The sequence below is a fragment of the Lepidochelys olivacea genome (genome assembly GCF_965140295.1).
Source record: "Lepidochelys olivacea isolate rLepOli2 genome assembly, chromosome: 1".
Lineage (NCBI taxonomy): Eukaryota > Metazoa > Chordata > Testudines > Cheloniidae > Lepidochelys > Lepidochelys olivacea.
In genome coordinates, this window is record NC_140411.1 from 99967208 (window position 1) to 99982955 (window position 15748).

At 43.7% G+C, this 15748-nt stretch overlaps 1 protein-coding gene across 1 annotated transcript in view; it reads left to right on the top strand.

Moving 5' to 3' along the window:
* Nucleotides 1–2227: 2227 nt before the first annotated feature.
* Nucleotides 2228–15748, top strand: part of RAP2A (RAP2A, member of RAS oncogene family) — a gene marked incomplete at its 5' end in the record, with an annotated part of 35038 nt that continues 21517 nt past the window's right edge. Inside the window, one exon of the mRNA XM_084624649.1 lies at nucleotides 2228–2541. Within this exon, the coding sequence (XP_084480775.1) occupies nucleotides 2228–2541 (314 nt within the window). The remainder of the gene's footprint in view (nucleotides 2542–15748) is intronic.

Consider the following 15748-nt stretch of genomic DNA (forward strand, 5'->3'; position numbering starts at 1 on the left):
AGCAACAAGCGGAGAGCTCGCTAAGTGTAAAGGATGGCCAAACAATATGTTTCTGGTCTGAAGAGACCAACAGAAACAAAAAAATCAGCATCACTGAAAATGTTACACTAGTCAATACTGATCTGACTGGAAGCCATAACCTGAGCACTCAGACATCTGCTCATGTCCAATTCCCAGGCAGAAGATGCACTGAACATTCTCATTAGCTAGAGATCATCAGTTAGATATCCTTTTGCCACATGAACATCATTAGATGCAAATGAGCAGTCTTCCTCCTGATTGAGAGATTGCAGTATGACAACCTCCTAAAACACAAAACGAGATCCTTGAAGCAAAAAGCTTCAAAGTTCAAAACTGAAGCCACAGAAGAAAGAAGGTGTGAGAAAAAAGGAATCGAAGTGCTAAAGCAAAACATTGAGATGAAGCACCAGATGTGTAGACATTGGAAGTACAAGAACACAAGGCAAGGGTTCTCCAAGGTCTCCAGAGACCAAAGACTCCCTGCTTAGCATCAACCACAAGGCCTAAAAATAAAATTAATGAGGAAACAAAATTGGATGTCTGAAAAGTAGAGAGACAAAAGGATACTCAAAGCTGACTAAAAGCTAGACAGGATGAAAAGCAGAGCTGCACCTAAAGTGAGTGCATTTGCTGACTTCGGTCAAAAAGGCACTAACCAGAAGACTCCTCAGGTCAGTGCTTAAACTCCTAAATCACAAGTGGAGGGGGAGGCTTGTGCACACTGCTTAAATTCGTAATGAAAGAGGTGCTGGGGCTCAAGAAATTTGTTTACATTCATAACTGATGCAGTAGCCCAGAGCTGCTAGGGCTACAAACTACCAAGCCTGGAGGTGCCAGCACAAATTAAGCACTGCTTGCTTACCACCTCCAACCAGTACTGCTGACCTTGCAGATCAACAATTTTAGAGATTGGGGAGTTCTACTTGTCTTATGTAAGAGCAAACAAAACCCAGGAGTGAGAATCTTGCCAGAATGTTCAAGGCAAGTCTTCTTCCTTTCCACGTATCGCCTGCATTCGTTCTTCTCTGGTTCTCTCTCTTCCTCCCAATGTGCACATCTGGATTTAGCTCAAGGGCCAAGTGGGATTTAGCCCTAAACTGTCATTAGAAACAAAGGCAAAGAAACGCGCTTTACACCCATGACCCCCAAGCCTGCAAACACTTACACAGCTGAGTAGGCCCACTGCAGCACAGGCGGCCGCTCAGGCACAAGCCTACAAGAGCCAGGCCAGGATTGTTGCTGGCAGCCGCTTGTTAGGTAACAGCGAGCACAGATTCCAGAGTCGCCGCCGTGTTAGTCTGTCTCCGCAAACAGACCAGGAGGACTTGGGGCACCTTAGAGACAACACATTTATTTGAGCATGAGCTTTCCTGAGCCACCGCTCACTTCTTCGGAGAACCGCTGCACAGCGGCGGGGCGGGCACTGCCTCTGCCTGGCTATCGTCCCACGCCTTCGCAAGCCAGCCCCTGGCTGCTAGGGCCGCCCGCAGAGCCCGGCTCAGGCGCAGGCAGCAGCGGGAGGCTGGAGCCCCATAGGGCTGCTACACCTGCAGCAGCCGCGCGCCGCGCCCCCCCACGACACCGGCAAACCCGCCTCGCGCGCTGAGCTGCGCGTGCCGCGCCAAGGAGCAGCCGCCGCCGCCCGCGCGCAGCGTGAGCAGCTCCCGTCGCGACCACCGCCGCCGCGCTTCGTGCCAGCGACCCTCTGCTGCCCTTCCCCGATTGGCTCACTCAGCCGTGCGCGTGACAAACGCGTGGCCTCCGGTTGGCCGCTGGGGAAGCTCATGTCCGAAGGAGGGTTGGAGGCGGGTCGCTGTTTCCTAAGCTACAGCGGAAGAGGAGGAAGCTGGTGGCGGCAGCCGCATGTGGGACGCGCTCTTGCCCTGCGATTGGCGGGGCAACTTTGCTCCTGGTCACGTGGCGGCTTGGCTCGCGCTGGCTGGCTGGCGGGTTGTTGCCTTGGCGACAGAGGAATAAGGGGCGGGGTCTCCGCCTCGCTGCGCCGCCGCCGCCGCCTCTGAGCGCGCGGCCCCGCCACCGGCAGCGCCGCCCAGGAGGAGCTGTCGCGGCAGGAGCGTCCGCCGCCCGGGCGAGCGCGGGGCGGGGGCAGAGCGGGGGCGCGCCCATGGCGGGGGGGTGAGCGCGGGCGGGGCGAGCGGCTCGCGCTGGCGGCGGCGGCGGCGGCGGGCGGGCGCCGGGCGGGAGGATGCGCGAGTACAAGGTGGTGGTGCTGGGCTCGGGCGGGGTGGGGAAGTCGGCGCTCACGGTGCAGTTCGTCACCGGCACCTTCATCGAGAAGTACGACCCCACCATCGAGGATTTCTACCGCAAGGAGATCGAGGTGGACGCGTCGCCCTCGGTGCTGGAGATCCTGGACACGGCCGGCACCGAGCAGTTCGCCTCCATGCGGGACCTCTACATCAAGAACGGGCAGGGCTTCATCCTGGTCTACAGCCTGGTCAACCAGCAGAGCTTCCAGGACATCCGCCCCATGCGCGACCAGATCATCCGCGTCAAGAGGTGACACCCCCCCCCCCAACACCCCCGCCTGGGAGCCGCCCTGCCCCGTGCCCCCGCCCGGCCCGGCTCGCCGCCCCGCCCCGCCCTGCAGCCGCCGCCGCCGCCGCCGCCAGCCCGGCTTCCCCGCCCCACCCAGCCCTCCGCCCGCAGGCTGGGGCCGCCCCTGCCCGGCCGGGCTGCGCCCACCGCCTCTCGCCCCCTGCGGCTGCCCGCGGCCTGGTGGGACGGGGGTGTTAAAAGAAATTGCCGGGCGGGCGGTTTCTCGCCGCTCTTCCCGGTCTCCTGGAAACTCATCTGCGGTAGCGGGGCCTCCAAACCCAGCCGCTTGCCCTGGCCGTGGGCTGAAGCTTGGCTTGGTCCCGAGGGCGGAGGATGGGAGCGGGGCCGGCAGGAGATGCTGATTCTCCTGGGGACTTTGTGGCACAGACAAGTTAGCGATTTGCCTGTCTGAAATGTGCCAGGCTCCTAATCCCAGTGCAGGCGCGGGACTGCCCTTAGTATAACCCGGTGGCTGTGAGGGAGGTAGCTGGTATTTGGATGTCGCCCACAAAATCCTTTCTTAAAAGTACTTTACTAATCAATTATTTGGCCAAGAGGAATCCTACAGCGTGTGTGCACTACATACATATTTAACTGAATACGAAATATACCTCAACAGATGACTGCATAGATTTTACTTATCCTCCCACACCACTTCAAGGTACCAGCGCCCAAACCCCTTCCTTAGTACAAAAACTCTGTATTTAAGGAACACTGTGATGCTTAGGCCTCATCTACACTCTGATTTCTCTGACATTTTCCCTGCCTGTATTGCTACCGTTGTAACTTCTGTCATAATAGCAGTGGTTGGTGAATTATGGTATATGGGCCATCTGTTTTTAACCACTGTATCATTGAGTTATGATCTGAGAATGGTTGGGTGACACTGACTGAAATATAAGTGACCAGCGTACTTCAATGCTACCACTAGTTGAGCTGCACTAATGGCAGTACAACTAACCGAAATTTTTGAGACGTCCATGTCGATGAGAGCAACAAGGAGTCCGGTGGCACCTTAAAGGCTAACAGATTTATTTGAGCATAAGCTGTCATGGGTAAAATCCCCATTGCTTCAGATGTGGGTGAGGACGTACCTGTAGCTGGGTTTATTCCTGCCTGTGTAGACAGAAGTAACTGTCAAAGAACCATGTTTAAGCCTAAGTACCAACCAAGGTTAAATCATGGTTCTCCAACACAGACACTTGTTTTCTCCATATATATGGAAGAAAACCCCTTGTAATGTAATATAGTATGGCCACAACTGTGTTTCCATCTTTCTTAATGTAGTCAGGGCTTAGAGCAACAACATTTAATCATGTAAGTATGCTCATTACATTATCCATGCAAGCTGCCATTTGAGTTTCTAAGGTAGAAGTAAATATTATAATGGGTGGGGGGAGATCAAAATTCTCATTTCAAGGAAGATTTCTGAGTTCCTGGGTAATAATTCCCTGTACAAGTGTTTTATAACTTACCATAGAAGATTTTTTTCTCTTCATTTCATTTGATGTAGTAGGGAAATTTAAAGATGGAGGTGGAATTTTCACATGGGCCAAAATGATTTAAGAGCACAAGCCTGATTGAAAGTCAGTTAAACTTTATCTGTATTATGCCATTCACTGTTTCCCCACTTAAAGATTTTTTTATTTATTTAAATAATTAGCTGTTATGGGCTTTCACATTTATTAAATTCCTATCAGATTTGCTGAGCAAATCAGTCAAAAACTGATCTTTCTGTCAGATCCCAAATTCAGTTGGGATTGGAAAATTTAAAATTGCCACTTTTGCAGCTTACATCATAACCAGTAACAGAGATTCTGCAATCAGACCTAAATGTACAATTTGTAGATAGCTGAAGCAGAATAGAATCTAGCTTGAACAACCTTAGTTGACTTCAGTCAGCACTGCTACCAGTAGATCCACACATGCCTCTCCTTTTTTTTCTGTTGCCGTCTACTCTTACATCTTTTATTATTGTAACTCTTTCACATTTGTAATTGGTGCACTGTGGGATAGTTGTATGAGCAAGATGTCTTAATACTACAGTGCTTCATAGAAATTAAAACTAATGCAGGTCTGCAGCTGCTGATGGAAATACTTCCCCAATCACGCAACTTTAAATGGGGACTTGAGCTGTGGTTAAGAAGGTGGCACACCAACTTTAAACAAAGGCATTTTTAAAAAAAATTGCTAGCTAAAAGTCATTTTGGGTTCTAATGTACTGACCATTAGCCTCCATGCCAACTTCTGCAGTTTTATGATTCCTTTTTCATTTTTCAGTTAAGTATTTCAACCTTTTTAGTTTTAGTAAACTTAAGTATAGACTTGTAACAATAGGAAGTTTTAAAAAAAAAATCGGATGTCATTAAATTGAATGTTGAAAGTGACATAAGCTAAACCAAAAAAGACACTGGAATAAGTGTGTACACACAGAGATTATAGTGATATAATTATACTGGTATAGTTGTGGTGGTGAATTTCCCCATGTACACAAGCCCATAAACTCAGTCCTGTTTATGAGGGTTAGGGTTTTATGTCCTGACCCTGCAAACACTTACACATGTGCTGAATGATTGGAAACTTTGAGTATGCAAGAAATATTGGACTTTGTGTGGACACAGCTTCCAATGGCCCTTGATGGATTCTGTGTTAGTGGGCAAAAAGAAGCAAATGCTATCTTTTTGCCATTGAGTAGGAGATAACAAAAATGTTAAGAATGCTTAGATTATACTATTGCACTGAGATTTTTCCCCCACAAAAATGGGTGGGCAAACTTGGAAACATAATTAACTGTGTGATGTTTACATTACGCAAATAATCCACTTAATTTCAGAAGGAGCTGGATTGTTGTCTGAAGAAATTTACTTGTTTGGACAAGGCTAAGCTGCTAGACCAGTGCTTCCGAGAGTCAGCAGTGAGGTAAAAGCACAGCAGTTTTCAATGAAACAAAGATTGAAAGTGACACACCCCAATAGATTTTCAAGAAAATAAACTAGGTTAGCGAGAAAGAGCTAGTGAGTGCACTGGCTAAGAAATGTTCCTTTTGTTGAGAGGGATTAGATAGATAAATTCTAACAGTAGGTGAAATATCACTTTCATGATTCAAAAGCATTTACAGAGAAAGTGTTAAAATGCAGCTCTCACCTTTTATATATATGTTCCTATACTGCAGTGTGTGCCCATGTTCTGGCTTGCATGTATGTGGGCACATTCTAGCCAAGCCTGCCTCTGAGTGTCCACAGCCTCACACAACCCTTGCCCTATAGCAATGTTCATACAGACGCTGCAGTTATGTGGGTTTGATGCTATGGTTTCTGGAAACGTATTCCAGTTTTCTTAACGTCTCACTATTTGGAGCCACTCTAGGAATCAGTTTGTGTGATACATTGTCCTTCCTGGGCCTGTGTGCAGAAGTGATTTCAGCCCACCAACTTATTTAGTTGAAGCACTTCCACCTCTACACGCTTCTCACTTCTGTCTGTTCCAGCTGAGGCTATGTCATGGATCCAGTCAGGGTGGATTTAATTTAAATCATGATTTAAATCCCGAGTCAGGAAGACTTGATTTAATCAAGAATTTCTACATAGAAGTGCATTCTTGTTGGTTTTTATAACCTTAATACATATTCTTCACAACTCAGAGATAGCTGTAGGTTTCATTTTTAGACGGTACACACTATACATTTTTAAAGTGATTTATTTTGAAAACTTTTCGGATTAGTTTTACAGCTCTATCAGAAAATGAATGGTTGTTTGGTTATTTCATTTACCAAAGGTAATGGAAGCAGATAGTTCACCTCCCAATGACTTCATAAATATCTCCAATTCAACAAGTTAATCATTAATATTTGGAGGATTTCCTTGCCGTGCTGTATTAGGAGGAGAACATCACCAGACAGACATTTAATTTGTTTTATTTAACTAAAACAACACTGTTCTGTATTGTGGATTTTTTTTCTTCAACAGCAAACATGTAATATTTTAACAAAACAAGCATATGCATTTTTGAATTTAGTTAAAAACATTCAAGTTTTTAAAAATCAGGTTTGTTTATGTTAAATTTGGTTTTAACTAAAATAGTTAAATGAAATATATTTTTAATAAAAACATAGTAAATTGACGATGCCAGCAAGGTCAACAGGAGAAACTTAAAATATTGGGCTTCTGCAGCTAACTCAGTCGCCTTCACCTTCATTTTCCTGTTTGTTCATAATCTGGAAAAGAAAAACAAGCTTTCCTGCTTTTTCAGATCCCAAATCATTTCTCAATTTGGAAAGAATTAGTCCAAAGGAAGAAAATATTCTTTCTACATGGGCAGAAGAAGCTACTGCAGTTAAAAGTGAGATTATCACTTCAACAGTCTCTGAATCCAAGTGTTTAAGTGACTCCCACCAGTTCACTGGTGTGACTTTCTTTAAAACATCATCAGCAAACAAATATTTCTTCAGTGTTTCACCCTTAGCTGTGAAGTTTATTATAGTTGGCATTATGGAGGGATGATTGCTGGATGTCCAGGTCATAGCCAATTCCTCTTCTTCAGCAGTTAAGGTTTGACCCTGGTACCAAGTAGTGAGAATATTTTCAAGAAAATGACCTGAAGATAGTGCTTGTCCCATTTGTTTTTTTTAATGCTTATAATTTAACTCTGTCATTGCATATTTCTCTTTTTAAGAGCTCACTCAGTTCCTTCCAAATTTCAACAGCGTCAGCAATAAAACAGCTATTTCCCTGCATTTTGTTCAGGGCTACAGAAATAAGCTTCAGGGTACCCGGCATGTGTTCAACATTTCTCTTAAGCCCACTGTTGAGAACTTTGGCTGTGACAGTGCCATCTATTTTTTCACTATTTTGTTCACAAACTGTTATCAGATTAGGGCAGTTCTTGATATAGTGCTCAAAACAGTCCAATACTGAGTTCCATCGCACGTCTTGTGGGAAGAGTTAGCTTGGTTCCTCCCACTTTTTTCAGAACAGCTGCTGCAAAGTAGTTGTTATGGAAGTATTTTTCAATTTCGATAACATTAGCCTTTATTTATGGAACACTGAAGTCTTTTACCCTCTAGGCCTTTTGCACACTGCTCAATTTCTCTTTCATACACTTTATCCAGCAATTTGCCTGCGATATCTGCTCTGTTGGGTGCGCTGTATCCTGGTCTTAATGACTGACCCATGTTAATGAAGTGTGGGTTCTCAGTCATATAGAAAGGAGAGATATTTGCATAAACAAACAGGGCAATTTTTTCATCAGTTACCTCTTTTTGTAATCTGCTGGCTCTTTTTTCTTTTTGCGTACTGTGGCTATGACGTATATGATGTGACTGAAACACTATCATTGTCAATAACTCTGAAACTGTAAAAATTGATGGTGATATTGAGGGTGGATAGTCTTCAGAGTCCTGTATGTTGAGGATGGATTCTCCTAAACAAAATAAGTCAGTGAAGTTATTTAATTATTATTACCATACTGCTCATTTAGTATTACTCATTGTGTTCACTGACACTCAGTACTACTTTAAAGGTGAAATTGTAAAAGGAAGATCTGCCCATTTCAGCTATTTATTTTTTACCACAACTGCATCTGAAGTGATAGTACCATAGAGTAACAACTATATTTTTTTGCTCAAATATGAGAATTCAAGACTAGTCCATAAGGAAGACAGGCAGTCCTTAAGAAAGAAGTATGAATTAAAAAAGTTTACCAACCTGCTTGAGCATCCTGCATGTTCAGACATGTTCCTTTCATCATCTTCAGCACAGCTTCCTCCTGAGAAGGAGCATTTCTCATGATGTTGTTTCATTTGGGCAACCAGGTCTTACATTTCTTTATTGTACTGTTTGCATTTTGTGTGCATACCTGTCCTACCCACAGGTAGAGGAACTTCATTAAAATATTCCCAAACTGTGTCTCTTGCGGCCTGCTGCCATTATAGGTTTTCCCTTCTAGTGAGAGAATGGTATGATAGATCTCAAATCAATGAAGGCTACACTCAGAAAGACCTCAAGACTTCTGGAATATGCTGCTCAAAACAGTTTCAGTTTTGTTACTACTGCCTGTCCCTCCCTTCTCCCATTTATCCCCAGACTTCTCCTTGTCCAGATCTATTCCGCCCCCAACAATCTTCTATTCGTTGAATTTTTTAGGAGAGGTAAGGGATTGACTTTGTGTACACAAATTTGCAGAGGGACAATAGGGTTGAGGTCTGTTATTTCTCACCTCTATATATTATTTATTTATTTGTTTGTTTAAAAACACTTTTGCTATTAACAAGCATGTTGTCTCTGGAGACGCAAATCCACAGTTTGAGAACTGCAAAACTAAGCATCTCTGTTGGTATCTTCTAGAATGAGCACTGAGTCCCGCTGGATAGATAGATAGATTAACCTAAATAATCTATACAGAAGACCCTGGAACCCCATAAAATTGGGACCCTTATCCATGAACTATTGGAACCCATTTACAAAACTTTTCTTAAACACTACATGAATATATTGTCTCATGCTATAGAATTAGAATTTATAATCCCTATTCCATGGTGAGATATCTTTGAGCAATAGTGTAGTTTTAATTAAGATACCTTTAGATTGGACTTTTTTGATTAAAATGCTTTTTTGGGGGCGGAAGGAAAGCAATTTTTTTTTTTAAATCATTGCCTTTTTTTTTTTTTTTTTTTTTTAAATCCACCCTGGATCCAGTGTTGGTAGAAGAGCTGCCCCTACTTGTGGCTGAGCTGGATAGATGTTCTACCAAATGCAGCAGGGTAGAGGTTCTACCAAATGATAGATGCGGTTTCTGAACTGTGGAGGACACAGGACATGGAGGGGAGCTCATTCATGGCAGTCTGGAGACACCTGTCCCTTGCTGCGATCGCTGCAGATTCCTCATGTGTAGACGGATCCTTTTGGTACAAGACAATTAGCATAGCATGGTGGGATCACATCATCATGCAGACCTGAGACAACCAGCAGTGGCTTCAGAACTTTGGCATGTGGAAGCAGACCTTCTTAGAACCATATAGAGAGCTTGGCCTGACCCTTCAGTGCCAGTACATGCAAATGAGGGAGGCCATGCCTGGGACTTCATCCCCTTAATCCATCCCTGTTCAGAAGCATGTTGTGCAAGGCTGTGGACTCTGCCCTGTGCTTGGGGCAGTGATCAACACCCATTCTAACTCCTTGTAATAAGGACAGATAGAGGGCGAGTTGCTGGACCTGCGAGCGCCACCCTTAGCCTTGCGGTAGAGGGTCTTAAGGTGTTTTGATGTGCTCCCTGCAGTGCACACCAGTCCAGTTGATCCCTCTCCTCCTCCAGCTTCTCTGAGAGGATCTCAAAGAATTGCAAATTTTGGGTGCCTCTCACAAAATCATGCTCCTTGCTGTACTTAAATGTTAAGAACCACCCTGGAGTGCATCTCTGGGTAACTAGCAGTACGCTGAGTATGAATCTTGTAATGCTGTTTGGCAGAGCTGTGCGGAAAATAGAACAGGCTGTGTTTGATTAAGAGTTAAATGCAGAACAGGGGTATATTGACTGACAGGTAGCTTTTGGTGCAGGGGGGTGAGCGGGAAGTGAGTAGATAGGACTGGGGCAAAGGAGGTGAGTGGGAAGTGAGCAAGTGGAAGGACTGGAACAAACAGGCCCCAGGAATCCCATATAGCTCTGTGGGACTTTGTATCCTTGTGGAAGTGATACTGAACCACATGCTCTTTTGCAGTTGTATTGTCTTAAATGTCTTTGGGTTTGTCTGTAGACACACAAATTGCACTGGTTTAACTAAATTGTTCTTTACAACATTTCAGTTAAGTCCGTGCAAATCCAATGTGGACACTCTTAAATCAGTGTCCACCTGGCTTATGCAGACTGACTTAAAACAACATAAGTCAGATGCACGTCAATTTAAAAGTGCCCTCATTAGGAATTTACATCCGTTAACCTCAAATCAGTTTTTTGAATGATTTCGTTAACAACGGTACAACTTCTGTGTGAAGACAAGGCCTCAGTCAGTTCAATTGTCCTAATAGTTGGAGTTAAAATATTATCAGCTAATAAGATTTTAAATGTGTAATTGTGCACCTTAAAGACATGCTCACAGAACTGGTTACTTGGTGATATAGTATGTTGTGATAAAAGATGGATTGGTTAACTTTTCCATAGAGCCAAAAGGGATATGACATAATACTCTTTTTCTCACCCTTAAAAAAAAATTATATGTATATAGACTAAAGATGTGCTGAATTGCCTTGGTATAAATAGTAATTCATGCAGGGATGGTGTCAATCTACTTAAGATTTCTGGAAAGAAATCTGTACTCTAGGAACATTTTCCCAGAGTGCTGGAACTGAATTACACTGCTATGAGGGCAAGCATCTCAATGGAGCATTGTCCCTCTGCAACGTTTTTGTTAACCATGTGGGAGATTTTTTTTTTTTTTAAATAACTTGAAGGATGTTAAGCTTTGTTCTGTGATGAGTTAAGGTAACGGAAGACTCTCTGGATATGTCTACACTCCAGTTGGGAGTGAGCCTCCCCGCCTGGGTGGTCAGACTCACGCTAGCTGGACTTGAGCAAGTATGCTAGAAGGGTGGATATTACAACTTTGGCAGAGAGACAGACTAGCCACCCAAGCTCGGATATGGGGTGTCAGATGGGCTTGAGAACCCCAGCCCGAGCTACAATGTCTGCGCTGCTATTTTTCGTATGCCAGCTCGAGCCCTCCTAGCATGAGTCTGTCTGCCTGGGCTGGGAGGCTCACTCTGAGCTGCAGTGTACGCATAGCTGCTACTACTTTAGACAAGAAGCTCTTCCTTTTCTGCCAAGGCATAAAAAACAAATGATATGCCTCCAGATTCCTTCATGGGTGTTGGTGGAGAGCAAAACTTCTGCCAGCTTGAATGACTCTTAACCCATTATTTTTAATTTTTTTTTTTAGATTTTAGGTGGCCTAAAGCTAGTGTCATTGCAAAGGGGCTGATTCTTTAAAAAAAAAAAAATAAAAAGCAAAAGCAACCTCTGAAATGCAGTACTTTCTCTATATAGCATCTGGTTCTGCAATCCAGCAAGTGGCCACCAGATTCATAGATATTAAGGTCAGAAGGGACCATTATGATCATCTAGTCTGACTTCCTGCATAATGCAGGCCACAGAATCTCACCCACCCACTCCTGCAAAAAACCTCTCACCTATGTCTGAGCTATTGAAGTCCTCAAATCGTGGTTTAAAGACTTCAAGGAGCAGAGAATCCTCCAGCAAGTGACCCGTGCCCCATGCTACAGAGGAAGGCGAAAAACCTCCAGGGCCTCTTCCAGCCTTCTTCTAATTTCAAGTCTAAACTTCCCAATGACCAGTTTATATCCATTTGTTCTTGTGTCCACATTGGTACTGAGCTTAAATAATTCCTATCCCTCTGATATATTTACAGAGAGCAATCATATCTCCCCTCAACCTTCTTTTAGTTAGGCTAAACGAGCCAAGCTCCTTGAGTCTCCTTTTATAAGACAGGTTTTCCATTCCTCGGATTATCCTAGTAGCCCTTCTCTGTACCTATTCTAGTTTGAATTCATCCTTCTTAAACATGGGAGACCAGAACTGCACACGGTATTCTAGGTGAGGTCTCACCAGTGCCTTGTATAACGGTACTGACACCTTAACTCTACTGGAAATACCTCGCCTGATGCATCCCAAGACCGCATTAGCTTTTTTCATAGCCATATCACATTGGCGGCTCATAGTCATCCGATGATCAACCAATACTCCAAGGTCCTTCTTCTCCTCCGTTACTTCTAATTGATACTTCCCCAGCTTATAACTAAAATTCTTGTTATTAATCCCTAAATGCATTACCTTAAATTTCTCACTATTAAATTTCATCCTATTACTATTACTCCAGTTTACAAGGTCATCCAAATCTTCCTGTATGATATCCTGGTCTATCTCTAAATTGGCAATACCTCCCAGCTTTGTATCATCCGCAAACTTTTATTAGCACACTCCCACTTTTTGTGCCAAGGTCAGTAATAAAAAGATTAAATAAGATTGGTCCCAAAACCAATCTCTGAGGAACTCCACTGGTAACCTCCCTCCAGCCTGACAGTTCACCTTTCAGTAGGACCCATTGTAGTCTCCCTGTTAACCATTTCCTTATCCACCTTTCAGTTTTCATATTTCATATATTTCATATTCCCCATTTTTTCCAATTTAACTAATTCCCCATGTGGCATGGTATCAAACGCCTTACTGAAATCTAGGTAAATTAGATCCACTGCATTTTCTTTGTCTAAAAAAATCTGTTATTTTCTCAAAGGAGGAGATCAGGTTGGTTTGGCACAATCTACCTTTTGTGAAACCATGTTGTATTTTGTCCCATTTACCATTGACCTCAATGTCCTTAACTACTTTCTCCTTCAAAATTTTTTCCAAGACCTTGCATACTACAGATGTCAAACTAACAGGCCTGTAGTTGCCCAGGTCACTTTTTTTTTTTTTTTCCTTTCTTATGTAAGCAGAGTCAGAAAAATAGGAACTATGTTAGCAATTCTCCAATCATACAGTACAAACCCCTGAGTTTACAGGTTCATTAAAAATTCTTGCTAATGGGCTTGCAATTCCCAAGGGTGGACATGGTAACTCAGGCTTGCATATATTTGTGAGGGAATCTGTGGAAATACTCTTAGGAGCAGAGATACTTGCCTACCAAAAAAGGAGAAATGTCATCTCCATGTTGAAAAGAACCTGAATAGTCTTATTCTGAATAGTTCTATTTTAATGATGTGACACTGCAGTTTCTAAATTATAATCCTTTATAAGACAGGTGTTGCTGCTAAGTAGGTTTTGAATTAATGGTTGGGTCTGTGCTTAAAGATTGTAAAAGTGTAATTTTAATGAGCTAGAGAAAATCCTATTAGAACAGTTTTAAAAGAGTTTTGTAGTGGGAGTGACTCTTTCAGTGCGTATTACTTGGTTAAAGGAGCATGAGAACATTTTCACTTTGAAGTTTGAAACGGTCTTACAATACAGTCTGTCATGTAATTGCTTTTTATACAAGCTTATGCACTTGAATATTTGTTTAGAGAGAACACTTTTCTATTTTGCATATTAACCAATATTTTTCCTTTTAGTTTATTATTTTTATGGCTTGACTAAACTGGGATAAAGACAAAAATAGTTGTTAAATTAAGGATTGAGCTTTAGTTAATTCAGTTAAATCTGGCCAGTTCACACCACTGTGTGGAAGGGACTCCTGTCCGGGAGTGTGGGAGCCACTTGCACACACTAGTGCGACCAGGGACAGATGCAGGTGAGCCTGATGCCCACCCTAGTGGGTAGGGCTGGGGGCGGTACAGCCACGCTGGAGGAGCTACTTGGGCTGGGCGCTGGCTCCTGTGAGCGGCGGCCCACCATGTTGCTGATTTTGCTGCTGCAGTTCCTGGTAGAGCCCTGTAGCTCCATGGATATCCACTTTATATCCAAGGATAACTCCATCCATGGATATAAATTTTGTATCCGTGGAGGCCTCTAATTATGACATGTTTTTCTGCTATTAGTTGTGTAATTATGATTAACTGCTGAACAAACTAATGTAAACCGAGAATTTACCACTCTAGTGACAACTATGTAGCATTTGTTTTTAAATTCATTTAATAGAACTAAGGCTTGATATTGTAACAAATTTCCAAATGTACAGCTAATGCTATTAGCCTGTCAAAGACCTTCTCCTGCCTCCACTACAGGCTTGACATCACACATCCAAAACTGGAATAGCATACAAGCCTGTCTGGTTATCTTTCTCCTCCCACTGTCACCAATGAGCCTTGGTCTTGCCTTGCCTTGGATGCCTTTGAAATAGTGCATCCAAAAACTTGTGTGTTAAAGGAGGTGTGTTTGAAGTAGATTTCTTGTAATGTGAAAGAGGTCTCTCAAATAATACCACACATACCACTCGGGTGGGCATGGTATTTAATACGGAGATAGAGGAAATGCATAGCAGGGCCACTCTGTCACAGTTGGATTGGATGCTTCATTGAAGCATTGCACTGAAACAAAGTAGTCAAGCATGATTCATAGACTTGTAGATGAAGAATGTGTAAGGAAGATTAAACTAAATTGCTTTAGAAAAGTATCTAAAAACACTGTTCTTTCCAAAATTTTGAGTTCATATAGGGTGAAATGCCCAAAATGCGTACGAAGCCAGAATAGTTGTGCTTTGTGATGGCCTGCTAAAGGGATTACGGGTAGGGAAGAGGAGGAAGAAATACTTCCTCAGCCTAAAGGTAGGCTTTGCAAACATTAAGGGGCCTTACAGCTGCCACTCCAGCCTCAGCAGCTGGACTGAAGTAGTATGACTCTCTTTTTTGCCCCATGTTGTTCTTTGCTCTTGGATTAACACCAGCACTAATCAGTGGTTTCCCCAATCCTAGTTCTCCCCTTCATGCTGGCAAATTTGATATTGGTGTGTAGCCCACAGCTGGGTGCAGCTGCTTTGTGTAAAGAAGTTTATAAAAGAAACCTGAAGGATGGTAGCAGCTCACAGCCTCTGCTGAGGGTGGTTCTGATTTAACATTTGGTTTCCCTTCTATGACTAAAGCCCAGTTGACAAGGTTCTCTGGGCTATCTGTCTATACTGTGGTATCGGAGTACGTTGCAACACTCCTGTGAGATAAGTGCTATAATCCCTGTTTTACGGATGGGAAACTGAAGCACAGACAGTGCAGTACCCTCTATCAGAACCCAACCATGTTCTGCAGCCCCTGGATAATACAGGATACTGGGAAATATCATCACGTGTTCCCTGCTGTAGCCCTCTGGCTGTGCTCCTTAAGACCGTTCCCTAGCCCCACCATAGGGTGGTAACACCACCATGTTGGAGCCCAGCATAATCGAACCATCCAGTGCACTTGGCAACTTCCTGACACTCAACCACAGAAGGACAAGAAGTAAAGAAAAGGCATTCACTCTCCTGTGTATAGGAGCCGCCGCCCCCCCCCCCCCCCCCCCCCCCGTTCTTGTGTGCTAACCACCCTCTCCACTGCGCTGTGGTGAATTTCAGATCGCTTCAGTTTTTCAGATTTTTACAATCCCTGCTAGGTTTACTTTTGGCTGTTATGTACTGGCATAACTTGAGCAATAAAAGCCATTAGTCATAAAGAAACTGCAGTGCATGCGTGGTACACGCAAA